The 27,809-nt window shown below is 33.6% G+C and overlaps 4 protein-coding genes across 5 annotated transcripts; 3 read left to right on the forward strand and 1 right to left on the reverse strand.

The window, feature by feature from the left end:
* Positions 1 to 1,648: 1,648 nt before the first annotated feature.
* Positions 1,649 to 10,908, forward strand: LOC124447181 (protein Wnt-2b-like). Of its 2 annotated transcripts, none has more exons than XM_046998074.1 (4): positions 1,649 to 1,709; positions 7,864 to 8,093; positions 8,868 to 9,136; positions 9,987 to 10,908. In XM_046998074.1, the coding sequence occupies exons 2-4, from the start codon at positions 7,868 to 7,870 to the stop codon at positions 10,548 to 10,550; spliced, it is 1,059 nt and encodes a 352-aa protein (XP_046854030.1). In that variant the 5' UTR covers positions 1,649 to 1,709; positions 7,864 to 7,867; the 3' UTR covers positions 10,551 to 10,908. The 2 variants fall into 2 exon arrangements, with proteins under 2 accessions (XP_046854030.1, XP_046854029.1); XM_046998073.1 differs by lacking the exon at positions 1,649 to 1,709 and adding an exon at positions 6,892 to 7,111.
* LOC124447183 (protein SGT1 homolog) lies at positions 10,705 to 14,323 on the reverse strand. The gene is made up of 11 exons (XM_046998076.1): positions 14,174 to 14,323; positions 13,919 to 13,967; positions 13,507 to 13,597; positions 13,353 to 13,422; positions 12,964 to 13,034; positions 12,743 to 12,799; positions 12,437 to 12,509; positions 12,188 to 12,284; positions 11,778 to 11,885; positions 11,564 to 11,660; positions 10,705 to 11,323 (listed from the first exon to the last, which is right to left on the reverse strand). Exons 1-11 carry the CDS (start codon positions 14,194 to 14,196, stop codon positions 11,007 to 11,009), a joined length of 1,053 nt encoding a protein of 350 aa, XP_046854032.1. The 5' UTR covers positions 14,197 to 14,323; the 3' UTR covers positions 10,705 to 11,006.
* LOC124447178 (exocyst complex component 1-like) lies at positions 14,313 to 24,445 on the forward strand. The gene is made up of 24 exons (XM_046998068.1): positions 14,313 to 14,486; positions 14,755 to 14,882; positions 14,980 to 15,075; positions 15,190 to 15,256; positions 15,697 to 15,750; positions 15,859 to 15,989; positions 16,081 to 16,206; positions 16,550 to 16,651; positions 16,871 to 17,003; positions 17,160 to 17,269; positions 17,901 to 18,047; positions 18,358 to 18,457; positions 18,668 to 18,876; positions 19,032 to 19,133; positions 19,558 to 19,655; positions 19,797 to 19,877; positions 19,953 to 20,088; positions 20,492 to 20,575; positions 22,001 to 22,154; positions 22,346 to 22,366; positions 22,550 to 22,674; positions 22,753 to 22,875; positions 23,739 to 23,810; positions 23,882 to 24,445. The coding sequence occupies exons 1-24, from the start codon at positions 14,360 to 14,362 to the stop codon at positions 24,032 to 24,034; spliced, it is 2,679 nt and encodes an 892-aa protein (XP_046854024.1). The 5' UTR covers positions 14,313 to 14,359; the 3' UTR covers positions 24,035 to 24,445.
* A 78-nt stretch (positions 24,446 to 24,523) lies between these two features.
* LOC124447184 (elongation factor Ts, mitochondrial-like) lies at positions 24,524 to 26,099 on the forward strand. Its single transcript, XM_046998077.1, is given in 4 exon segments — positions 24,524 to 24,654; positions 24,953 to 25,207; positions 25,210 to 25,226; positions 25,295 to 26,099. Coding segments are annotated over 4 exon segments (948 nt in total). The 5' UTR covers positions 24,524 to 24,608; the 3' UTR covers positions 25,925 to 26,099.
* Positions 26,100 to 27,809: the final 1,710 nt, after the last annotated feature.

Raw genomic sequence — 27,809 nt, forward strand, 5'->3', positions numbered from 1 at the left:
ACCTTCGTTAAAATTAAACACTCTTGCGTTGAAATGCTGGTCTGAACTAAACATGGCCCCACGAGAGCTAGCAGAAACTACTCAAACCAGAACATACCTGAAAACAATAAATATTTTAAGTATGAGGGCCATGGCTGACGTTAGAAAGAACGTACATTATTCTTATATTGTTGTCGTAGGAAATGTCGAAACTTCTGTGCACAAGATCTACAGCAGGTCCACTTCGTGTGCTATTGGCTGCTGTATATTTAATTAGATTACTGGCTTCCGTTAGCCATTTCATCATTCCGAATGGTCAAAAAAAAGCAATTGACTGGCTGCGACTATGGTAATCACATGAGTAATAACGTATGCATGCATGGCACGAAAAAATTCAATGGAGTGGCTCTACTGTATTGTTCTTGCAAGAAATAAACAAGAAATTATTTACATAATTAAAACTACTAAATTTACTTCTCTCGAGTGTTTCATAAAACAGGCGAAGGCAAAACTATGAAGTGACAAACTTCTGGGTTTCGTGAAGAGAAGATAACAACTCTTATGCTGAAAAGTCTGTTACTCACCACAACAATACAGTTTAAAAATTGAGTAATTGATGTCGTTGTGTTCACTGACTATTGGTAATGATTATTGTTTATACCATTTTATCGAATCTTGGTCGAAAAAATGTCTGTGAATGTGTAAAAGAAACGCAAAACCAGTTTTACAGGCTATTTACTCGGGTACTTACGAGGATTTACACATTTTTCTACGAGGGTTAACTTGGACATTTTTAAGTTAAGTTTGGTCGCCTTGAAAGAGTTATTCATTATTGCCTGCCTTAACAATAATGTTGTTGCTGTTATGCTTTTAAAATATTATCACTTGAGAAACTATGTGAAAATATGATCTAATAGATTTCACATGAGGTAAGTCACTTGCAAAACTATCACCAGTTCCATTCTTGCTCACGAGATTTCCATGAACATAACCATGGTGGAGTTTGTGCAGAAAAGTAAGTTTAAGAAGAGCTTTTCTAATGTTATTGTCATTAATGTTTGTAAAGATGTTCAGTTCTTTTATAAATATTCTGTAATGACGGTAAGACATTTCATTTATGTGCCGGAGAGCTAAAATAGGCATGTCGTAGTCATGCTATGTCGTGTAATTCTAAAATCAATTATTAGAATATTTGACATGGTCTTTTTGCGGGAACAAACTACCTAATCATGTCTTATCTTCTCAAGAAACTTACATAAGTTTTTAAGAAACTTATGCCATGCAAATGTTCGCAATTTGAAATACATAGATTGCTTTGGAATGAGTTTGCAGAAACATGTCCACTATTATAGGCTGTTGTGCTTTTTAGAAAATTGTAATGTAGGAAGAAATGTTTCACAATCACTTAGGAAAAATTATTCATAAAATATACTGATTGTTCAAAAGTTGTAAGCGTGTACAAAGAACATATTTGAAATGCCTGGCGATGATTATCAAATCATGCAAATCAGTTTTGTTTTCGTGGAAAAAATATTCTTTTCATTTGAAAGTTGAACGTTTGCTGAGCACAAAGTTCTAGGCAAAAACTTTGTATGATAAATAAGAAGTTTTCCGTTTCAGCCATAAATATTCTCCGCATTGCATTGATTCTTTTGGTTTTTTACGAATCAGTCATTATGGAACGAATGAATGGAGAATGGATGAACTCAAAGTTTGAAAAGAAAACCAAGGTGGGATGTATTGCGCTTTTAAAAATGTGATCTTAGTATCGTTATATTTCTAAATTATACTAAAATAAGTGTGTGGGGGTGTTTCGAATTTCAAAGCGCGTGATTTTAGCATGTAAGCACAAATTGGCATATGTTGCATACAAAAGGTGTTATTGATATACTTACAGAAATAATGAACATATTTATGCAGTGACAATTACATAAATCACGCGTGATTGATACCAAGCCCTTGTATGGCGCGCCAAGATGGACAATATTACCAAAATCGAAAATATTTACAACGAAACACATTATCGTATGTCGAAAATAATAAACTGGCAACTTTTTCAATACTTGTAAAACGAAACGCAAAAATATAAAAGAAAACTAAAATTCGTTTACCATAATTTATCTATACACAACGAAATTTATTTTTCAAGTTATGAAAATTATTTTTATAAAACGAAACTCATTTATATAAAACGAAATTGACATTCATAAAACGACATTTTCTTCGAACAAACGACACTTTTTACCGCTTTTTTGCGGCCATTATTTTGTAGCCTGCAATGAGCCATCCACTACAAAATTTTGAGGATGTCTTCGCGAAGGAACTTACATAACTTGACAAACCTTGTTGCAGCAATCACTCAGCTCTCTGAAAATGATTGCTCCAACAATTGTGAAAGAACTTTTGAAGGAGATAACGATGCTAACGCTAGCAATATTGAAAGTACGATACGCACTCTGTCCCTTCTGCAAATGGTCGTTCATCCACAACCACAACAGTCGGAGGAGCAGCGACTACAGCAGCTAATACTTCAATGCACCACACGTCTCCACTGTTCAACCCAAGTGTAAATTATGGAGGAGGAAAAAAGTCAAAACGCCGTTTTTTCTCTGATGTCAGTGGCAGGGCGCGGTAGAAAATGTCGTTTGTTCGAAGAAAATGTCGTTTTATGAATGTCAATTTCGTTTTATATAAATGAGTTTCGTTTTATAAAAATAATTTTCATAACTTGAAAAATAAATTTCGTTGTGTATAGATAAATTATGGTAAACGAATTTTTGTTTTCTTTTATATTTTTGCGTTTCGTTTTACAAATATTGAAAAAGTTGCCAGTTTATTATTTTCGACATACGATAATGTGTTTCGTTATAAATATTTTCGATTTTGGTAATATTGTCCATCTTGGCGCGCCATACCCTTGAACCAATCAAAATCTTTCTTGGATCGTATTACGCGTTATTGTCAATATTACATTGCATCTGCTATGAATTTCGTTGTGGTATTTGGCAACTTTTATATGTAAATATGACCATACAATGCTCTTGACTAGCCCCAGTGAACCCCTGTTAAGTGTCTTGTTAAAAAAGACGTACGTGACTGACAAAAATTAACCCCTTAGAGCCCGTTGTAGCACTACTACAACAATCACCAGACGAAATGTGTACAAACATTTGAAAAAGCCCGAGGCGTAGAGGTGTTACTACTGCCTATTGACAAACAGACCAATTAAATTACTTAAATTTATTGTTTTTAAATTGTCCTATCCGTAAAACCAATCAAACCACACCACTTATCAAACAGTCAGTAAATATCATTTCAAATCACTTAATTTCAACTGATGTCGTTACCAATGAGATTTACTAAAGAATTTTAAGTAACAAAACATTGGATTGAGATATTAGAGTTGACGTGATAATAAAATCAAAATAATTTTAAAGGTTAAAGTTGATAAATCAAGTAATTTTTAAAGTTTAAACGTCTGTCACGTGACTGATTTAACATACAGTAGATCTTCCCTGTACCTGAGACACCCAAAAAGTGTGTTCGGCTTTTTTTTCAATTTTAAACTGAGTTATATCATAGGCTGCTCAAAACTACTGTTTTTATCCTGAATTCTTGATAAATCCATTTTGTTCATAACATAACAACGTTCCTAAGTGTTTGGGTAAGGCCATCTAATTTATCAAAAGTATTTTATTAAATATCAAGTTAAGGGGACTGTCAAAAGTATTGTTAGCGAAAGTATGAAAGTTAAATCCTTCCATAAATCGTACTGCTAAAATCCCTCAAGAAAAGGAAGCTGTATTATTTTGTAAACAACAAAGTCAAACTATCGATGATGTTTCTCGCTTTCATACAGGAAATTAAAAGTATATATCGCACCAGCAATTTATGTTGCATCGTAGATTTGTCTTCCGTGCGTATACAGTTTACATCCTTCGCACTGTTTCTAACAGGATGGCTTAACTGTTTGTAGTTGTCAACGAAGTCGATTTCTCTACGTCCACAAGCGGGGATTGGTAGGTCTGCCTGTGATAAAAGACAAAACATTAAAATGGTGAATCAGCTTTCTTTTAAAAAACATTTGTCGTTATTTCGTTACCTCGTGATTGAATAAACGATGTAGTACACTTTTTGACTCTTCTCATGCTTGTTTTATGAAGTGGTAGTAAGATTTTTGAAATTTGATATTTTATTGTTTTCTATAAGTATCGTTGATGTCATCCAGAAGCAAACGTCAATTTTGGCTCATTGTGCACACTTATCGCTCGGGACCACGCTGGGGCCCACGTGGATTACTTTTCTTTACATTACTCTTCATGACCCTATGAAAGACAGAGGTTCTCAGCCTACTGCTCTTCTCGCCCCTCCCCGAGCACCAGTATAACTTTTTAAAAACACGAGCGCTCATAGGCAAATGCTCAAAAAAACGCACTATAAACATAGGATATGGAAATAACCCAATAATGCACGAGACTTCAATCTTGCAAGAATCTCGCACTATCCATCAGACTTCCTTTAAAGTTTAGCAAAGAGAAAGAAAATGGAATTCTGGCAATCTTTTTTTGTTCTTCGATTTTATACGCTTCCAGCTAACGTTGATATCTTTTCTTTGGTTCTTTGATGATTGTTTCTATTTGATCTTTTGTCTTCTCTTGTGCTTATAAGATTATTTCATTCATTTGGTAAATTCCGAGAATTTCCAAGAGGCAGAGGTGTGGAAAAAAATCGGCAGACAGCAAGTTCTGTCCACTGTATCTGACAATGAATGCACTACTTGAAAATTTGACTTTACAGCCGTTTTCATCAGCCACTCTTGCAGATTTCATCACAATACAAAGTACTTCAGTGTATATTCTCTATACTGTGGCCAAATGTAGGAAGGCGTGTGCTTCTATTCCTAAAGAAAACAAGCGTCACAGCATTTTATATTCTCGTGCAGCCAGCCGAACAAACAAATGTATGTCTTGCTCATTCTTGATATGTTTCACAATGTCAATTACACATCTCTGCTCTCTGCTTGCGCATTTTTACAATAGTCATTGTTTAAGATATAATGAAGAAGAATTACACATGTATTCTTGACTTGCAATTCAGCCATGTTGGTGGTCTGATACAAAAAAATATTTTATCAGAGTTATTGTTGGCACCAGCCGGCGTGGGCGAGCAACATTGTTTAGCAAATCTCAAGAGAATGGTTGCAAGTCAAGAATACGTAATTACAAACGATTATGTAAAAATGAGAAAGAATGTTTCATCAAACTTTTCATTTTCCTTTTGCTTAGTTTATATAAGCTCACAAAAGGTGCATGAAGCAAAACTGAATCGCTGTTTTTGTGTTTATATAACTTTATTAACAGTTGATATCCTCATTTGTTGACGTCATTAACGGAATAATTTCTTTCTTTTGAAATTTGTTTGAGGTTTAAATTCAAATTGCATGATTTTGCAAACCATGGCTTCGAGCTGTACTAGCTGATGAACCGTATTGTGATTTTTAAAAGCACCAAGGTGATAATTAATTTCGACTGTAGGTACTTATGCAAAAAAACGACGTCTTTCTATTGTTTTTTTATTCACTTATGTAGACATGTGACGAAAAACTCTATGGCAAATTCTGTGTGCCATCGATTACAATTTAGTCGCTTGTCGAGGCAAGTTTCCTTTTAAATAAAAATCGAACAGTTAGGCAGATATAGTATCACATGCTTCATGCTGTATAGGATAAGTTCATTTGGCAAATGTCAAGGAACAAAGAACATTTCACTTTTATAATGATTACCATTAATAGAAACGGTTGTATATGATCATAGCCCTGTTGAGTGTGGTAGAAGGATTACTTCGCCTCAAACTAGTTCGTCATTCTTCTAGAAGACTATGTAGGAACAATGGATAGTGAGAATTGGTTTTGGTTATGCTTTTATGCATGGTATATGTTAAAAACGCCGGCCTTCGCAATCAGTTTTGCTGCATCACAATTGTTATATGAAACGTTCAATTTGTCACTTCAAAGGACAGTCTAAAAATTGCCGAAAACCAATGACTCAGGTTTGTTATAAAGAAATCTGCATCATCAAAATTCTCTACATTTACCGAAAGTCATGATCTTATTTAATAACAAAGAGAACTTGTTAGAACATAACCGCCGAGTTCGCTGTAAACTGTTCTAAATTAACACATTGCTGTTACATATATTATGAACAATGCTCTGACTAATTCCCCTTGTCATTTATCATTTTGATAAATACCAAATTTTGCAGACTCAAAGATACCGTCTACTATTATATACATGCGTGTTTTTCAAACCATATAATTTTTTATCGGTTGAAAGGTGCCGATTTGTGATCTCTCGTCATTAATTTTCTAAAGCTCAATCATTAGAAGATTAAGCTTTTTATTTTGGGAAATGTTGAAATAATCGTTATAGATGTTTACGGTGACTTGAAAGAATCGTGATAGAAAAGTCTGATATAAAGCACACTTTTTCAATTTGCCGTGTATGCTATAGGCCGGATTGAAGAGTTATATAACTATACATTCTATTTTCTACCTATTTAACAACACAAAGAAGAAGAAAGAGTATATTTTCCATGGCGTTTTTAACTCGATACATGGTCAATATCAATATACAAACAAACTTATTAATCGATACATAGAAGTATGTTTATCACTTAAGTGATGATTATCCTAGTATGAACATAGTGATAAACGAGTTGTGCCAACGGGATTTTTCACTTCTTTATCTTTGATAAAACACCATCTAAAAAAGACTAAAGGAAATAATTTCACCCCCATAGACTTAATTTTGTGTACATGCAGCGATAATTTCGATATTTTCTACATTTCTTGACGTTTGAATAACACCATTTATCGACAATGATTATCATTATCTCCTCGTTAATCGCTCTGACAAATAACAAGTATTCAACAACCATGACCCACTTTCCTGCCTTTGTTTGCCATATTTAAGTTTGACTTCTCGTACACAACGTCATGATCGCACGCATCCTTTGAGTCGTTGTAATCTGTAGAATTCTTGGGTGTTAAAAAAGATGAAGCTATTTGGCATTCAAGACATGTTGAAGTTGTTTCATTTGCTGTGTGTTGTACCTATTGCCAACGGCACTTGGATGTAAGTGAATATAGTAGGTTGTTGCTCATTGATCGCGATTCTTCCTTTTGTGCATCTCTACAAAACTATGAGATTATTGACGTTTTATCCTTGTATAGCGTCTTTGTTGAAGGTTTGAGCAGAATTGAAAAACTCATTTGGCAATAGTTTCGATTTTTGATGAGATTTATCTTCCAAGATATGGAAATTAAAACAACCAATTTATCGTTCTAGACATTACCGTACGTGTCATTAATTGTTGGTTGCAACCTGTGTTTGATGCTATGTCTATAATGATTTTTTGGCGATTGTCGTCATCAACACTGTATATCTTGGAAACATTTTTAGATGGGTTTTGCCAGAAAGCTACTGCATGTTCAACAAATAAGAAACATATATAATAGATTATGTTTTTTATGACATCGAAAGAAAAGCTTTCTTTTCATCTTGATCTTTGGGCATCTCGAAGGCTTAATTCATCCCTTACAAGCAATTAACTTGTCCTTTCCAGAAACATTTCATAAAAAATGTATCTAAAAATATGCTCATGGCTTGGAAAAAGGAATATAGGAAAAGCTATATAAGAAAATAGCGAGGGAGAAAATTGAGGTTTCTGATAGTCGTTATAGTTTCTATTTCTGTAACCACGCGTACGCAGAGCTTCTATTACATGCACTGACAATTTTTTCAAAGGTCTGACGTTCAGTCTTGACTATCATAGTTGCTACAAAATGCAAAATCGTATGAAATTCATGATTTTTTCATCATTAAAGGTACATGTCAAAGGTGTATGCTCTTGGTGCTAAAGTCGTTTGTAACAACGTTGTTGGTCTAGTGGGAACACAGCAAACGTTGTGCAGAGAAAATCCTGAAGTAATGAGAAGCATAGGGAGAGGTGCAGAGTTGGGGATTGAACAATGTAAAATAAGATTCAAGAATGATCGTTGGAATTGCTCCACCATAGATAAAGATACTTCTTTGTTTGGAAAGCTTATGCGTAAATGTAAGTGATTTTCGTAACATTATAAAATATTATAGTGGACAATAGAAATAGCTACTGGCACAAATTGCTCCCATCACAAATATGTTTTTTCTTTTTTTTACCTCCACAATTTTTGATCGAATGTTTTGAATAGCGATCAATGAAATTCAGTTTGGCTGTCTTATAATAAGGTTCAATGAAGATTTTCTGCTTATATGCAGTGGTTTTCATTATTATATACATGTTTGCCATGCTGTTCTGTGTTATACCAGACAAAACAAATGACAAATATTGTCTATACTTTAAGGAGAAAGCAATAATTAGCAATAAAATCGTCTAGGTAACTCTTAATTACGACCAATAAAACACGAGATGTTTCAACTTTACTGGTCAAAATTACCATAAAAGACCTTTTGATATCATTTTCTTTTTGGATAGATAGTTTATTTGCCAAACAATTTGCACTCCGTCGATTGATTAACATAAACCATAAATACAGAGAATTGAAATCAATTAATCCTAAAAAATCAACATGTAAAATGCAAAACACGATCAATACAAGACTGAGAAATCTTAACTCATACTCTATATTTACAAGAATGCTGTAAAATAAAAGTATTTTTAAAGCTGTTCGTCTGAGATAAAATTTAAAACTATTTCTTAACAATACACAGTATGGTTTAATGGCGGCGATAATAACTTAAGTAGTTTACTCTTAAGAATAATGTTACACTAAATTAGGCCTAGAGAAGACCGGGAATTCGACTTTTTCATGCTATTCTGTGTTTCGTTTAGCCAACAAAGAGACAGCTTTTGTCCATGCTATCACGTCAGCAGGTGTGGTGTATGAAGTTACGCGTGCTTGTAGCAGAGGTGAATTGAGAAAGTGCAATTGTGATAAAAAAATGAAAAAAACAAATAAAAACGACGACTTTAAATGGAGCGGATGTAGTGAGAATGTTGGTTATGGAATGCAGTTTGCTCGCACTTTTATTGACTCCCGTGAAACACAGCAGGATCCACCAGCCTTAATGAATCTTCACAACAATAAAGTGGGACGACGGGTAAGAAATGTCATTTTGTATACGCAATAATTTCCCAAATAGTGTTCATGCGTAGAAGACGCAGCATTGAGTAAAAGTATTATAATGAATAAATCGCCTTGAAGGAAACCACATGTCTTGTTGAAGTCTGAAAGCGTTGTTGCAATTAACGTTTTACCTAAATCATTCAAAAGGACATACTTAATAAATTAACTTGAAAATAATCACTAATTATCCACTTGAAAGTGTCGAGTCCTCAATGATTCTCACAATTACACAGCATGAGCAAAATCATAAAATTTCCTGCTTTTCTTTCTTTTCGAGGCACTTTCAGTTGATTCAAATTCTTTTCGCTCATGCGAAAGATTCCAATAAATTATTCACATAAAACGAAAAATTTTTGAAACGACTATGACGTCAGACATATACAAGTTAATCTGCAAAGCTTGATAAATTAAATAGCAAGAAATGCAGTTCAATTTTTATGCTACAATTTTTGCTATATTTCCTGGTTAGGCATTCTCATATCGAAATTTTAAATATGTTTCTCTTTCATGCTGAGACAAAGAATGCATTCTTTTTATTGTTTTCTTTTGGCGTATGAACGCGAAATTCCAGCTATTTCCTTAGTAATATGTCAATTAGTTGCATAATTTTTTTGTCCAAACCTCAAACAAACAAAACTGACCTGAACATTCACTTTTTTTTAAAATCGTGTTTCATCTATTTGATTTCGTTGCCCAGGGCGGCCACTACGAACATATATAGGAATATGGAAAAACTCACTCTTTTCTTTGTAAATTTGTTCGCCCAAAGAACAAAAGTGATATATTCGCCTTAGAATTAAAAAAATATGAACTTTATTCCACAGGCTGTGCGCCGTTTGATGGAGCTACAATGTAAATGTCACGGTATTTCAGGGTCATGCGCAATGAAAAGTTGCTGGAAAAAAATGATGCCATTTGAAGCGGTTGGAAATTTACTCCGTCAAAAATATCTAAAAGCAATCAAGGTGACAATGGATCAAGCAGGGAAATCGCTAACGAAAGTAAATAAAATGAAAAAACCTTCTGGTGAGGCGATGGTCTTTTTAGAAAATTCTCCTGATTATTGTGAGGCAAACAAAGCAATCGGTTCTGCTGGCACGGGAGGGCGCGAATGTAATAGGACTGGGACCGGCCGTGGAAGTTGTGCTGTACTTTGCTGTGGTCGAGGGTTCGATACAATTGAAGTGGACGATGAGAGTAAGTGTAAGTGTAAATTTCACTGGTGTTGCTACGTAAAATGTAAGAAATGTCATTATAAAATTGACAAAAACTTTTGTAAAGTCCCAGCTGCGGAAAGTATGAACACATTTGGCTATAGGCAGCCTCAAACACATCGCAGGAAACCAAGGGAGACTATGTCCTACAACTTGGAATTTAAATTTTCCTAACATGTGCGGTACGGATTTCCACGAAAACTGTAATATTGTAGAGAAGTATCCTACAAAGAGGTGACAGTGTTGATGAAAGTGTATCGTCACCAATGTGTGCTTGGTAGAATAAAGGCATATATGGATGTTCAAACATTGCATCATTATACGACAATGATGTTCGGAAATCACATTTTAAAAATACTATAACACTACACAATATGAAAAAATTTAGCGCGAACTATTGGTACAATAAATATACCTCCCAATTTTATTTCTTGTCTGAAAGCTTCACTTAGCAATGTACATATATGTGTTTAAGCATCCTGGCAACTTATTTATTACGCAAAATACAGAAAATGGGATAATCAGTTAGGAATGCAAAATGCAAAAATATTCATGCTTATCACAAAATGCTTTTTTTAAAAATTCTCAAACTGTGATGAAAATAAAACTCTTCGACAAATTATTTTTCTCTTAACTGTCCCATTTCTTATATTCCATTCCATCCGGAGGCTTGCAGTCAACTTTCTTACTTCCAACCTCACTCCAGTTTGTACTGAGGACAGTTCCACCAGATTCTACAAATGACTTGTTCATTGCTCGCTTCACTTCGTCACTACCTTCGCCGTAGATCTTCTGGAATAGTTGATTTAGTGCAGCATCACCTTCTAACTTTTCTTCTTTTTCTTCCTTCTCGATATCTGCGGCTAATTTATCCCAGTTACGATGAACATGGCTCGAGGTCGGATAAGAATGGGACGATTGAGTTGAAGGAGGATTTATGTTAATGTCTGCGTGGTTGAATTGAAACAAAAATAGCAAAACACGCATTAATTACATCTTAAAAAGAATTGATTAAAACTGAGAAATATGAATACACTAACAATATTTGTTGTCTAACAATTCTATAAAATTAAATAAAAATATGCTCTAGGATGGAGGAGAAGTGAAGTTTTGAGAGTGGGGACTTTATGTTAAACTATGAATTGAGTTGGGGAAAACAGTGCAGAAAAGGCTGAAATTTGCCTTACTTGAGTTAGATGAAGGAAGTATATCTACGTTGTCATCGTCGCTTTTTTCGAGACGGGTCCATCTGATACTCTCCGCTTTCTTCAGTCGAATTTCAATCTGTGTGTAAGAAAAATCACGTGTTTATGAAAGGAAAGAGATCAACATTAAAATTATGTTTATTGATATTAAAAAATTAAAGTTACATTTAGATACGTGCATACATATATAGCTTACCTTAAGTGGAGATACTCGATATGTTGATTCATTTGAGACAATGACGTTAGCTAGTGTTAACGATAGCCCAAACTCATTCCCATCTTCCAGTTTTATGGTTGCATGTATCTACAAAACGACATATCATAACTCATTGCAACTTTTCTCGTAATTTCACAAAGCAACTCCATGTTTAACAATCGCATAGAATGACCGACACTTTACTTCTCAAAACTTGCTTTAGCCCCTAAAGTTGCAGGCTGACAACGCTACTCAATGACGTCAATGAGTAGAGATGACGTCGATAAGTAGAGATAACGTCATCACAAAATGACAGATGTAACTTTTGTGAGAGAAAATCTTTCTTAAAAATAGATGCTAACAAAATCTTTTTCACTGTAAAATAGTTTGTTAAATTACGTATATCTTACATATGTATCTTGGATATCACATTTAACATCGTCTAAAGTCCTATTTTTTACTAATATTGTAATGACAACTCTTGAATCAGTTTGATACCAGTCGTACCTATCAATAAATTGAAATCATTCAACACGTTAAAATATAAACTGATTAGTAAATATTTATGGTGAGTTTTTAAAGAAAAAATTTACAATCAAAATTACTGTTTTCCTACATCACAATAAGAAGAAGAAAACTGTGCTGACAGAATTTAATACCGAGGTTTCACAACAGATGTAGTTGATGATGCTTTATTTGAGATTTCTGTGTCATCTGATGACTCGAAATTTCCTAAAACAGCATAATCTTGCATATTAATGAAATCATCATCAAAGATGAACAAAATTTCTTCATAGCTTTTGTGTGTGAAATAAAACATGTGAATGTACATTTACATGTCCGTATATCAGTGATATCACTGTTCGTGAATGACCATTGCACATTGTTAAACATACTGTATGAATGAATATTCTATGTTGCAAGATTTTAATAACAGTGAGGAATAAATGCATAACAAACTAAACCTAATTTATTAAGTTCCATTTCACATTTTAAAAGCCATGACTTTGCTTCCTCTGTATCTATGAAAGTAAACAATATCAAGAACTCAAAATAGGTAATTGCTATTTTGTAATACTTTCAAGCATTACAAATTTTACCTAATAACAAATAACATGATTGATTACATTTTTTTATAGCACATGAACTTACTACAGTATTTTATTTTATTTAAATAAACTTATACCATTTAATTTGACGACATTCTCAAATGCATCTTTTGCATCTCTATATTGTTTAAGATGATAATGAGCAATCCTAAAACAAAAAAAACAATCAAACTCCGTGTTTTCAACATCATGCAACTGAGTATTTGAGTTCAGGGGCAGATCCTCATCTGGGTGTGCAGTTCACAAATAAAAATTTTTTTTTGAAAAATATAAATATGCATATGTACTATTGAAAATATATAATTGGTACTTTTTCACGAATACTTTGCAATGGCAATATATGACCAACAGGATGGTTTCCAGGATATTTAAATTTTCAATTTATTCATAGACAAACTATCCCATGTCACCACATCAAAGCTCCGTGTATTAAAATAGTGTAACATAGTATTATTCAAACAATTACCCTTTACGAAGAAAGCCCTTTTCAAAGTTTTTATCAAGGCGCAAAGCTGATGTAGCATCAGATAAAGCATCTATAACATGCAACAAAAGAAAACAAATCATTGATGCTTATATATTTCTTTACATGAAGATGATAGCAAATCAGAATTGGGTACCTTCATACTTTTTCAGTTTGATAAGAGCATTGGCCCTTTTGCTGTAATAATTTGGATTGCAGGAATTAAGCTCGATGGCTAATGTGTATTTCTGTATAAAAGAATTAAAAACAATCACCAATAGATAATATCACGTTGCTATAACAACATCATCCAATGCAATCCATTTATGAGTAAAATTTGCATCATTTATGCAAAGTTTGTCCCATACATAAACAATAGCAAATATTTGCTTGTTTTTCATCATGTTTTCAAATGCTTAGTGAGCTGTGTTCATTAATTGATACCTTACTAATGTATTGTTATGTTGTAAAACTCATAAATTTTATCAATCACGATCTAAATAAGCAAGCCAAGAGCAAAAAACCTTCCATGAAGAATCCAATGATTCTTGTATCAAAAGATACAATACCTTGACTGCTTCTTCAAAATCATCATCTGAAAATGCCTCATTTCCTTCACTAAAACGAAAAATGAGGATATACAACAGATACATGTTTATCTTTAATTCTATAACTGATGTTTTGGTTGTAATTTTGTGTCATATAAACATTCGCGAGTAGTGAACTTGGATAAAATAGCAAATACATGTTATTGAGAAGTGAAACTGATTTGCAAGGTGGGATTTTCGTTCGTGTAGGCCAAATTTCAACTATCAGAAACTCACCTGAAAAATTTCTCTGCTGACATATCTGAAAAAAAATTCAAATATCAGAAGAAAAACCTTCTTTTTGAAATTCTTTTATGCCAAATGTGCATAGAAATGAAGCACAAAACTAAAGTTTTCCCAACAACGTTTGCAACTTGGTCGCTGTCAATTTTATTATGAAGAAGACTGGGGACGAGGAACCTTATGATGGCTGCCTTACGAAGTAGTCTACAGAAAGATGTCTTCGATCTTTATGAAGAAAAGTTGTTTGCTTTTACGAATGTTAGCAGACCTGGAAAGAAGAAAAAACCTAGTTTTTTATGCATTGCTGGTAGGTGTAAAGTTTAGAATCAGGCGATATGCACAACAAATGACACTCAAAATTGTCATTTGTCACTTGTCAGTCAGTATTACATGTTTATGTTTATAGTAATTTTCAAAAGATTTTGATTATATTTCAGCTCTTTCTTGAGATAATGCGTAGCTCTCACTCTGAGCTAATTATTGATTGATCTGCCCAAGGTCGAACCTTTCAGAATTTAAAAAATAGAATCAGCAGATAGATGCATCTTATCAATTTGAATGTTTATATTATATAGTGTCCAATGAAAGACCAGTTTCTGTGACAATCTATAAAGTGAAAAAAACAGACAAAGAAAGCTATAAAAAAAGAACATCATGGCTTTTAAAGGATCTGAAAACAGTGGATGGAAAGGATGCATACACTGTACGTAATTCTGTAAATCTTCATTTCAAATTGAGGATTATATAGCTTTTATTTAGCTGCTCACTCTATGAAGTATTAAAATTTCTTGTTTTTATAGGAAACACCAGAATTTGATTTGATTTTTGATAAAAACTACAAGTGGATTGCTAGTAGTTTTGCCGACAAAAATGCTTTCATTGTTGCCTTATGGAAGGTGATGTATTTCTGTTTCAAAATAACTACTTTAATTGTTCTAATGTATAACTTTTCATACAACCAAATAATACTGATAAGAATTTGTTAGTGACTGACGATGTTTTCCAAATAGGTTTGCACTAGGTATTTATCTCAAAGAAAACCAAATTTTGTTAATGTGAATCAGCAGAGCATTGAAGGTAGGAAAACATTATCTTCTCCACTCACTTAACTAGCCTCCTGCACATTTATATGGAGTCTGACACTCATAGTTAGCATGACCACACCCCATCCCTGCCTCCACACAGACCTAGATGCCTCCCACACATCTAGCAAGCTTGTCCATACAAATTCATTGCTGGCCTCTTCACCCGACTTGCTCGTAACTCTCCCACATAAATATCCAGTCACCGATGCAATGAAATAGCTGGTTTTCCCGAAGAAGGAGCTGGTCCTCTCTAATGATTTGCTAGCGCTCCTACACACCTTCTCATTTTATTCGCACAACATATAAATACATAACATATAATAAAGTTTAAAGAAATGATCAATTCAAAGGAATAGTAAATCAGTTCTATGACTCATATTTGTAAATTCTGAATTTATCTATTTAAAAGAATCATATTTGTTTCTTACCTAGAAACCTTACGTTCTGGTGCTTCCCAGCTGTCAGTGGAAGATGTCAACATTGAAGGTAATTTTTAATCCAATCATGCTACAAATTATGGACATTGTGTTATCATTTTTTATTTCAAATGAAAACGCTTGTGTTTTCTACGAATTTTTACTACGAATTATCAAGATGACTACCAACAACTTGCATCGGGAGAGGAAAAAGACTTAAATATAACGATGTCGAAATACGAATGTGCAATTAGTAATATAGAAGCCTTTACTGAAAAACTTTCGCGTGATTTGTCTTTGCTTGATGGCGTAAGTATTGAATGGAAATTGTTTGTGAAATGTATGTTTTGAACAATCTTGCGTGCTTTTTGTTTCAAATGCATAGTATGCTTATATTTAGGCGAACATCACGTCAATCATGGGTTCAGAGACACAAGTAAAGAATATAATGGAATGTATAGATGAAGGTCTAAAAGAACTGAAGGAACTCGAGGAAAAACTCGAAAGATATGATAAACTTCTGCAGGTCTCACTGCGCTTAATTTCTTCATATTTTGATCATGCCATCCGAAATCATATTTTACGCTTTTTTTCTTCCGTCAATTTGATTAGCCAGGAGAGCCCCTACTCGCTGCAGGAATTTCAAACTTGTTGTGCAAATTTTTTTAAAAGGGAACTTTTCTTGTTTAATTATTTCCTAATTTCCTGTCAAAATGTGTTAATCGTCGAATTTTGGAAATGAGCCTTACAATTTAATTATTTATTATATTAATTTTTAAATTGATTATACGCTTATATTTATTATATTTTTGTATTAAGTATGCAGTTATAAACACTTGTAACTAACTCGTATGTTGAACATTATGTAGAAAGCCAGAGATCATATGGAACACATGGACGAGAAGAACAGGAGAATGCAATTGGAGCGTGCAAATCACAAGAAATTAATTGACAAAGTGCAAAATCTTGTTGTAAGTATACATTGGTCAATAGTTCTATCATAAATCTATGTCCTTAGTCAATAAATACCGGTTATAATTCCCTTATCATTTGAAAACCTTTATCCATGATTTGATTGGATTAAAATGAAAGACTTTACTAGAATAAGAAATATTTCGTTCCCATTTTACTGAAGTATCTTTCACCTATTTGGTGTTCTGCTTTCCACAACATCTGATCATTCAATTCAGGATATTTTGGACGTTCCTGAAAGCATTTTGGAGCCATTACAAATGAAAAGTCTGTCGAATTCAATTGAAATTCAACAATGTACAAAAGCAGCAAAGGCTGTTCGTAATGCGATGAGTGCTGAGCTTAGTCCAGGTACAATAGCGAGCAGTATCTATGACAAAAACAATTACATATTAATAGACACGTAACATAAAATGTGTAATTAATTTAATCATATCATAAAACTAAGCTTTTTTGATGAAATTAGCCACGTACGTGTTGAAATTCCGTTACTTCGTTTTCTTATAGGAATGAAGAAACTTCGCGCAGTTAAAGATCAAAGGGATCAGTTTTGGACTCTTAGTCAAGAATTCGCATCGTTCCTGGCCAGTCATTTGAAATCGGTTTTTCAAATTCATGTAAGTTGCTTTTTTTTCTTCAAGACAGTTTTTGAGTTCTTACCACAGTATAGGTATTAACAGTATCCTCACTCGCAAAACTCCTCACGGATGTTAGCTCGCGCATGTTGGTCGCCATGTTGTCAATAAGGAAAGAGGAGTGAGAATATTAAGAATTGTATTAAGGAAACGCGATTTTTCCATTAAATTGGATGTATTTCTGCGTTATTATTCATCGATTGCCTATAGTTTGATAAAATAACTGATTTGAGGATAACAAAGCGTACTTTATCCAGAAAATTCTGCTAAATCCGGAAAATTGCGACAAATGTCGCCTGTTGTTGTCGGCACTGTGGTACATTTGGCTAACGTAAGCAATTGGTGTGTAAAAACGCAAAACAATTTTTGTTTAGGAGTGAAAATCACATTTCTGTAATACAAATCTTAGCAATAGCACTCCTCTTTCCTTACTGCCAACATGGCGGCCAACATGCGCGAGGTAACATGCGCGAGGACAAAAAGTTCAAAGGTTCCGACGAGAGTGAGCATGCTGTTTAATACCTGTACTGTGGTTCTTACTGTCTCCAAAAGACTATAGTTAAAAACACATTTTGTCTTGTCTTATTTATAAATTGGTATGAGTATTGTTTAGGAAGACGAAACAGAAACGTTAGTAAAGCACTCAAACGAGTTGGTTATTCCAAGTCATAACAAGATCCACGATGAACTGGCTCCTTATACTGATCTCATGTTTTGGCTAAAAGAAATTGATCATTCTAAGTTTTCTGAATTGATATCAGTTAGTAGATAATTACCTATCTGACAATTTGTAAATTTGCACGGTTGTAAATGTTTTTTTGTGTTTGATTCATTCATTTTATTAATTGCAACTTGACATTAGTCATATGTATTTCTATGATTTTTTCAAAACAACAGTTAGTCGAGGTTAGCCTCGATAAACCTGAAAATTTTGAGTATTAAATATATGATAGATGACAAACAGTCATATACGTACATATAGGCATTCAATTTGAAGAAATATTTGGATTTTTAGATGTATTTTTTTTTATATCGTGATGATATTAACATTCAGCGTTTGGTTTCCATAGATTTATACCCAATGTTTCAGCAAGGTGTATGAGAAGGAGATTCGAGACTTTTTTGAAGTTTCCAAGCAAAGATGTTCTGTGAAAAGTGCAAAAATGGCTGGTGAGTATAGTTTTCTTTTATTTCTAACAACTCTCCTTCATTCCAGGATTTCTTATAATAGTAAGAAATCCTGCCGTATGCGAAAGGGAATGCTCTCATTTTTGTTTAGTCTGACAGTGATTGTATATGTGTACGTTGATGAATGATTTCTTTTCTGAGCGTTTATGCACCGTATTAATTAGTGGACTTAATAAAATCTTTTCAAAACAGCCAATCTGAAAGCAGCATCCCATCTTTCTTTAAATCGGGACGATTTATCCATTCATGGAAGTCCCAGGCCATCGCGTGTCGCAAAATTTGATAAATATTCTACGGGTAGTCCTCAGCTCAAACGGAGCTCTCCGACGGGATCTGTCAGTTCTCAAGATTCTATTATGTCTTCGGACACTGTGTTTGAAAGTCGAAGCCGCTTTGATAAGGTACCAAAAATTAACATTATGCATTTATGTATTTATTTAGGCTTTTTTGTTTATTATGCGGCATTGAATAGCAATAGTTACTTGTTTTTCTTTTCGTCCTTTTTTAAATTTTTCCAAACGTCAATTTAAGATCTTCTATTGATAATCGTTCGCAGATCTTTGATACTTTGTTATCTGAACTCGAACCTGCTTGCTTGGCCGAACAAAAATTTATCGAGAAATTTTTTCACATGCCTTTACCCAATGATGACTCGGAGGTAAAGTTTCTTATAATCATGTGGTCTCAAGAAGATTAATCAGGCATTTAATGAAAACGACAAAATTTTTAAACATCAACATGTTTCTAAGTCATCTTTAGTATGAATGAAATATATATATTTATACATTATTATAAATACATTTTCACTAATAACACATTTCTCACACTTAATTCTTTTGCTAATTAGTAATTCTTTTTCATCATTTAATGTTATAAATATCTAACGCTGTAAATATCTGCTTCATACCGAAGGTGACTTAATTTTAACTCGAAACATGTTTATAATAAAATTTTTGTCGTTTTCTTTTATGTTCTTACAATAACATTTAGATTTCCATCATTCTATACTTGCCTTAGATTGATTTTAAACATTCCTGGAAAAACATTCCTCAGGTTTCTAAAATAGTTTTATTTCCTTTCAGACATCAAGCAATTCAAGTTTAAGCTCTATTCTTTCAAAGGATAACGTAGACGGTGCATCAATGTCACGAAGTAAACGCTCAGGAGATTTTGGATTATAGTATGTTTTATATTTTTACAGTTGGTATACGTACTGTACTGTACTTAAAGTACGGTTGTCATTTATGTCTTTCTGTTGTATACATGCTCTAAGCTTTTAAAATATCATTTCATTAATTTTTACAACATTAATTTTCTTTAGCAAGATTATGACAGATCTTTTTCGTGGACTAGATCCAGAGCTTCAAAATTTCATTAACTTTGGTGATAAATTAGATAGTTTGTATGTATTGATAGTTTGTCATTTTGATCGTGCATAAATTAGCATATCCTCGTGACGAATGTATTTTTCTTTTAGCAATACAATGTACATGCTAGTTCGTATCGGTGATTACGTCATGGCTCACCAGCATTCTGGGATACATGTTTCGTTCCTTAGTTATCAGTTGGCTCAGTCATTAATCGTGGTCAAGCGATTGTTTGATAAATTTATTGTTAGTAATTTTTATTTCTCTTGATTTTATGTTCACAATTCGTCACTTTACTATATTCGTTGATTCAATGTCTTCATTTTGATGTTTGATTTCCATTCATAATAGAATGTTCCTCTTCCCATGGAGCATTTTATTACGAATCGGGGACTTGGATTTAGCAAACGACTATTTTCACGAACTATCTTTAATTGTCACTTGTCATATTGCTATCGATTTGAGATATGAGCCCACGATTTGCTGACATACGTATTGTTTGATTTTGCAATACTTCTACGTACTTTGCAACATTCACAACCGTAAAAATCCTTACGGTTGAATATTGATACGGGCAGTTTAAAATTGATAACTAAGAGGTTCACACGTTATTATTACCATAGTTACAGTAGCATATTGGATTTTTTAGTCGGCTCTTAGCAAACAAGTTGAAGAAACGAAAGTTCCAAAGAAAAACCGATGTGGAATATTACCATTTGTATCAAAGTTTGAGGTGAGTTTTTTAGTACATTTTGACGTACATTACAAATTGTCCATACTCCTTTCATTGGGATTTTTCTCTCATATAACTATCAGCGGCATACCCAGTGGCGTAGTTGCAGGGGGGGGGCAGGGGGGCCAAGCCCCTAGCTGTTGATTTTTGGTGGGGCGCAGAAATGAATATGAGTCACAGAGTTTTAAATTTGGGCTAGAGAAATGAATTGAAGCAGAACAATTATTTCCACAGTTATAATATACAGTTAATGAAATTAACTTTGGAGAAAAAGGAAGACACGTCAAAATGAAACCTTGTAAGGGGGGTCGTTTTACAGTCAATTAAAGAATAAAGTGATTGAGGAGCATACTTGATGTTTCTTATGTGGCCACAACACCTGACTTGTCAATTGTCACAATGACTGTAGACAACATACAGGGCCAAATTTAATGTCCTCTTAGGGGGCGCAAAAAGGCCTAAAAATGTATAGTTTTTTGTCTATTTCAATCAATTTTCTTGGCTTTCTCCAAATGACAGGATCGTTGCTGGCATTGCATATTATTATTAATCCAAGCTTAATAATCTTTTTTTGTGGGTAGCCTGCTCACAGGCTTACCACGATGTTATACTAAAAAATGTCCAGATGGTAGGACGGCAATACACGAATTAAATTCACGACTACATGACGATGATGCGTTACGGAAAATATTCGAAAGTATAAAATTAAGGAAATTCGTAAAATTTTACTGGCAATAGTTGAAATAAACATCTCAAAATATCATACAGGTATACTTAAGGTTAGTATCAATACTGAACATCAATTATCTACAATTCAAGTCCTCCCGTAGGATTAAAAATAGAAATATAATTGTATAAAATTCTGTTGTGAAGATTTTCTATTGAAGCGGAAAAAAAATTAATTTTTTGTTAAAATTTTTGAACTTTCTTGAGGACGTCGCTACTCTTGTTATAGTGGCTAGCCTACTTAGCAAGTCTATTGAGTCATTGACTGAAGTCTGTCTCTCAAACAGACGTCCGACTTGTTTCAGTCGTTTAAGTCAGTCGTCCATAGAGCGCGAGCTAATAAACTAATAAGACGGACTTTTAGTTGGTGGTATTTGGAGACAAAATTATCATTTTGTTGATAAATGATCTATAATATTTTGATTATCATTACAAAAATATGACCATCGGACTTCTCTAGTAATTTCTTATGTAGTTAGTTAAATATTAGTCATTTACGCTATTCGCGTACCTATTTTTAATTTTCTAGTGGTAGCGCAGTCATTGGTAGAGTGTAATCAAAATGCAAAGGCTAACATAATATTTAATCAATTTATTAATTATATGTAACAAAATGACGAATTTCATCTTCTTTCAATTGTTGGGCTATCTTGATTCAAGCTATAAACATTCATTGAAACATGTTTTTCGCGCCCCCAGAGATTTGCTGAGACAGCTGAATCGATTTTCAAGAATGCAGAACGTCGTAATGACCTGGATAAGTCTTATCGTACACTTGTTGGGGTAGTCTTCAAGAACATAGAGAGAGCTGCTAAGGAAAATCAAAAAACTCCTGCCGATGTAATACTATTTGGTAAGAGATCTACGATGAGTTTAACTATGTCCCAATAACAAAAGGGGCTTCCTAGATAATTTTTACAACACGACAAATCTTTTTCATCTCATGCAGAAATGAATTCATAACGGTAATGTGGTTTGCGTGGGATAAAATAATTTCAAATTGTTTAAGCTACTATTTACTTGATTTTGTGCTATTTTTTTCAGAGAATTATCATCACTTATACGGTATGTGTATTAAGACAAAATTTGCAAGGTATTCGTTGTGGTTGTTTACAGGACTCTATAATTAATTGTGGCGAACATTAGCGAATAAAAATTTGAATTTTTAAGGATTAGCAAGTTTGCTCTCGAAAAGTATGTCAAGATCTATTACTAACGTAAAAAAATCTCTGTTTTGTGCAATGAAAGGTGTCTTATCGCGCTTAAAGATTGCCAGTCTAGATGGTGAAAGAAAAGAAGCTAAAGTAAAGTACACACAACACATGGATTTCTATAGCACAAAAATGTTTGGTCGACCAATGGAAAAACTCAATGTTGGTTGCGTTTATCAGTTCCTTACGATATGTACTTGATCATAATTTGAAAATTATTGTTGTTTTTTTTGTACATAGATATTCTTTGATGGTATTGAAGAAAAATTATCGAGTGGTGTAAAGGCAGAGGAGATCGGTTACCAATTAGCATTTAGCAAACAAGAATTAAGGAAGACAATCAGGGAATATCCAGAGAAGGAGGTATATTTTTAATTAATATTTGTAATTCAATCATTTATATTACTCATTACATTAGGTACATTTAATCATTTGGAGTAGAGGCAAAAATGAAACGGATGTCAAGTAGCGCAAACTTTACGGGGGGTGTTGAAAAATGCATGTTTTACGTTTAATCAACTTTGAGCGATACAAATTGATGATTTCATGGAATACTATCCAGAAGCGTGTGCATACAAGTTATTAGTTTATGACTGAGCGAGGTAGTCACTCCCAGAGCAATGCAAGGATATTCAATTGATTGCAAGTACTCAGTCATATATTAATTGCATGTTGCCTGTCTTCTTCAGCTGGTTTCAACAAATGCATTTTCAAACTTGTTACCTCAATGACCGTTATTCGCCTCGTGTCCCCACAATGTGTAAAAGCAAAGTAGCCAATACACAACCGTTGAGATACTAAAACTGTGGACAACAAATGGTTATGTAGACTGCAGCTTGTGAAAGGTTTAGATTTAGGGTTAGGGTTAGGCTTGTGAATGGTAGACTATAGCTTGTGATAGGTTTTTTTATAATTTTTATTATTTGCCGCCATAAAGTTACCTAAATGATTCATGAATCAAAATGTAGTGGGAGCAGTGGGAGTCAATGTTGAAATGAAATAAATGAATGAAACCACTTTATGGTTGATTGAAATTACGAGTCAAAAGGCAGTGTTTTTTGAAACTTTGCACCATCCTTGGATCCTTAGTTGAATATGTTTTTCTCGTTGTTATGAATACGCCATTTTTTATGCTATAGCTAAGTGGTACTGTAGTCAAGTATGTGTATAATGTCATGTGAACTTAAATCTACGTGACACTCATCTTTAAGTGATTGTTATCACAGATTAAAAAGGGTTTGGAAAACCTTTATCACAAGGTAGAGAAACATTTATCGGAAGAGGAAAATTTGCTGCAGGTTTGTGTGATTTTCAAACGTTTATTTACAACAGTTTTGCGAAGTCTTCCATTAATATTGTTTTTTGATAGGTCGTCTGGCGATCAATGCAAGAAAAATTTATTCAACAGCATAAATATTTCGAAGAACTTATAAATCGTTGTTACCCTGGTTCCATGATAACATTTGACTTTTCTATTGACAGTTTGTTAACGTTTTTTTCGGACATTGCGCAATCGCATTGATCACTCAAAACCTTAAAGAGTAGTGAGACTTACGCTAATTCTGAATATTCGATAGTTAGAAATGAGAATGAGATCCATCCGGACGAATTCCATTGACTAATACATAAGAAATCAAAAGGCTATATAAAAGGCTATTTCTCAACCTGTTACATTTAAAATGATTTTCGAGGAAAAAACCCCTAAGAACAAAGTGCACGCATTTTCTGTTTAATAGATTTTAAATCAAAGCTTAATTTCAGTTATTGCACTGAAAAGAAATTAATCTAATGTTCTGAAATTTTTATATAGCCTTAGCAGGACTCATCTTGCGAGCTATGTCACTGAATTAATGGTCGGGCTTTCTAGCCTAGCGTTTTTGTACGTAATAATTGAAAATTAAAATAACATCCTGTATCAATCTTTATACGTAAATTTGACTGACTGCATTCATTTTAAATCAACTTTTTCAAACACTAGCACTTGCCACTTGGTGGGAGATTTTATAATTACATTATATGAAGTATTTACCAGGAATCACTACTGTCAATATTCAAGATGCCAGAGTGATATGTAAGATTGCCCTTCGTACAATAAAATGATTTGGTCTTTACGTTTTTCTCAAATTTGGAAGGCTTCATCTGGTATGTGGTGATGTTAAAATTTGGAAGAAACAATATACTGTATTTTCAAGTGTTTTCCAAACATTCCTCGTGCTCAAATCACGCATTAATGTCTAAAGTTTGTTTTCTTAACTGAGTGATTAGTAAGGGTAATGAACACTAAGTGTAATAGGCTATGATGTTCATTCTGTAATGCAATATTTAGAATTTGTATAAAAACTGCATGACTTTTTCTAGCGTTAAATTTTATTATATCAAAGAACATAAATATATAGGCCATTTTGGCTAGTTTGATGTGATCATATGATCATTTTTGTAGAAAAACATATTTTGTCTTTTCATCGACAAAGATACTTTTCAATGAAAGTGGATAGCAAGCAGTTAGCAAAGCTTCGTAAAAACACTGGATATGGCCTGTCAGTTTGTAAGGAAGCATTATTAGAAAATGATAATGATATAGGATTAGCTCAGACCTGGCTAGACGAGCAAGCTATCAAGAAAGGCTGGCAAAAAGCAGAAAAACTTGTAGGAAGAAAAATTGGCGAAGGATTGATTGGAGTAATGGTCGAAGGAAACATGCAGCAATGGTTGAGGTATTACAATTCATTATGGTGATGGTATTTTTTTTGTCTCTGTCACCATGTTTTTTTTATCTTTTCAGGTATGCTGTGAAAGTGATTTTGTTGCAAAAAATGAGATTTTTAAGGATCTTGTGTTCAAGGTAACAGAAACGGCACTTTTTCACTGTAAGATGATTTTTGAAAGAGCACTAGATCTTGGTAAAACATACACTCATTCTCGTGAAGTGTTACTCAATGAAAAGTTTGTGGAAATGAAACTGCCTCACTCAGATGAGAGAGTAAATGATTTTATCTTGCAAGTGGTGGGTCGTTTGGGAGAACGCATAATGGTGAACCGTGCTATTACCATGACAATTGCAAAAAACTGTATTATAGGTTCCTATTCACATGGTCCATTTACTCATAATGTTGATGGTTGCCTCATGGGAAAATATGCTGCTCTTGTTGCCTTGCAGGCAAATGCATGTGATTTTAATGCAAACACATTGGGAAAACTAGCTACTTCCTTAAGTCAACATGTTGTTGGAATGAACCCAACTTATAGTTTAAGTAATCATTCTTCAGAAACAGAAAAAAATGATGATGGGGAGGTTTTTGAAGAGCAGCAATATCTCATGGATGAAACAATATCTGTTGGGGAATTACTTCACCAAAACTGTGTTACTGTAATTGATTTCTTAAGAATGGAGTGTGGAGATCAAAGCATTTAATAACTTAAAGTTTCATGTTTTCTATTATATGATAAATCTGAAACGTTGTGTTTGGCAACCCATCCTGAGCCAAAACGCCATTATTATGGTGACACATTTTAGACATTTCAACTTCTTAGAACAGTGACTGTATAAAAAAATTCCAAATAAATTAAAACAGTTTTCTTTTGCTTTACATATTTACAATAGAGCAACTGCATTAGAACACGTTTTTAACTAAATAAGAAGTGCTATATTAATTTTCACTTCGACAGGATTACCTAACCATATTACACTTCTTTTGTTTAAGCTCATTTTTGTATACACCGTGAAGTATAATGTAATGTTTGGACTCGTGCATTACATGGGTCTATCTAAACATTGTAATTCACAGAACTCTAAAAAACTTTGTTAAATCAAAAGCTTACGGCAGTCAAATCAAACTACGTTAAGTCATCAGGACCGTAGGAGCGTTATCAAAGTCAATGGACTCAAAGACGATCGTCAAAGATACCATCCTTTAATGTGGGTGATCTGGTGTGCTAAACTGAGCTGCAAAATTTTGATGTTCAACCTTTTAAGACAGCATTTTTGTGCAGCATTAGGAAACTATTTAGATGCAACTAAATAAAAAGAACAATTTTTTCAATCTAGAATCGTAGCCATTTGTGTAGTAATAGTAACTTTCTTGTGTAGTAATATCCAACTTCTTAGTATCGGCTAAATAACTTCTACTTTCCTAGAAATTTTGACTTTGCACTCTTTGAACACCCTGGTCATTCCATTATGACCTTTTTATGTTTATGATACTCTATTGCACGGTAGTAAAATCTGCTGTCTTAGTCACTGCAGCTGCGATGAAGTGTTGCTGATGTGTAAGTATTATTTTTTGCTGGTTTCTTGCTCGTGAAGACGGCTCATTATTTCTTGAATTTTGCCGTCATTCAGCCGAGCTGCCGCTGTACTTCTATTATGCTATCATCCACGAAATAAATTTGTTGCGTGCTCACAATCCTAAGTCAATTGCAGCGTATGTTTAGTTGACTTAAAAATTGTCATTGTGGTATGCCGCTCAGCATATCATCCTGTTCCTATTTTCATTCGCGTATCAAGTGTAGTAATTAAGTTAAGACACAAAAGGATTCAAATTTTCCTCATAACAAAATTTGTGTGTAATATGCAACCATTGCATTGTTGCTGTGAACTGCATTCACTTCAAGGTTCATTTTAAATTTTGTATTAATTTTTATCAATTTTTTTATCAATTTACTTTCAATATTGCATTCACTTCAAATCTTGAATAACAAATAAAACATGATCTACTAGAGTGCATCATGTCAAAGAAAAAACTTGGTAATTATACCTCGTTTTCATTTGCAAATGTTCAAGAACAAAGTGTTTAAAAGCTGCTAAAGTTATTACATATGACAACCAATGAAGAAATATTGTGTATTGCCATTGCTTAGTTTCATTTGCGAATTGTAAACTCATTATTTGTGGTTGGTAAGCAAGATAAAGTTCCAATCACGTGATGAGGAAATGAATAAAATAATTTTGATTTATTTGCGTAACAGCTACAAACAGATGAAGTTATGTGTACATGCAATGTAAGGTAGTAAAAAGTTATAACTATCGAGGTTAACTAAGTTAAAAACAAGTGTGAAAAAGAAGTTAGAGAACTGTATATATGAGGGATGTTAAGGAATACAGTTAAGTTGTACCTGGTATCTGGAACTTATACTCGCCCCGGCGGCTCGTGGCCACTTTTTGCGTTTTTATTACGAATGACGTCATACCCGTGCTGTGACCCGTGTAGCTATAACTGTATAGACAACGGTTAGATATTATCTATTTGTTAAATAGACGCTACAGAGCACTGGTCATGGGATCCGTATTAATTAAGCTA

This window comes from Xenia sp. Carnegie-2017, unplaced genomic scaffold (assembly GCF_021976095.1).
Source record: "Xenia sp. Carnegie-2017 unplaced genomic scaffold, XeniaSp_v1 HiC_scaffold_22, whole genome shotgun sequence".
Lineage (NCBI taxonomy): Eukaryota > Metazoa > Cnidaria > Anthozoa > Malacalcyonacea > Xeniidae > Xenia > Xenia sp. Carnegie-2017.

Bases quoted from the DNA above. Each gene is read 5' to 3' on its own strand.
- LOC124447181 (XM_046998073.1), top strand. From the start codon at position 7,032: ATGAAGCTATTTGGCATTCAAGACATGTTGAAGTTGTTTCATTTGCTG. The intron at 7,112-7,863 runs GTAAGTGAATAT...TCATCATTAAAG, and splicing joins ATTGCCAACGGCACTTGGAT to GTACATGTCAAAGGTGTATG. The intron at 9,137-9,986 runs GTAAGAAATGTC...TTTATTCCACAG, and splicing joins ACAATAAAGTGGGACGACGG to GCTGTGCGCCGTTTGATGGA.
- LOC124447183 (XM_046998076.1), bottom strand. From the start codon at position 14,196: ATGTCAGCAGAGAAATTTTTCAG. The intron at 13,968-14,173 runs GTGAGTTTCTGA...TTTTCGTTTTAG, and splicing joins TCAGCAGAGAAATTTTTCAG to TGAAGGAAATGAGGCATTTT. The intron at 12,285-12,436 runs GTATTAAATTCT...ATTTATTGATAG, and splicing joins ACATCTGTTGTGAAACCTCG to GTACGACTGGTATCAAACTG.
- LOC124447178 (XM_046998068.1), top strand. From the start codon at position 14,360: ATGATGGCTGCCTTACGAAGTAGTCTACAGAAAGATGTCTTCGATCTT. The intron at 18,877-19,031 runs GTACCAAAAATT...AATCGTTCGCAG, and splicing joins GTCGAAGCCGCTTTGATAAG to ATCTTTGATACTTTGTTATC. The intron at 22,155-22,345 runs GTAAGAGATCTA...TATTTTTTTCAG, and splicing joins TGCCGATGTAATACTATTTG to AGAATTATCATCACTTATAC.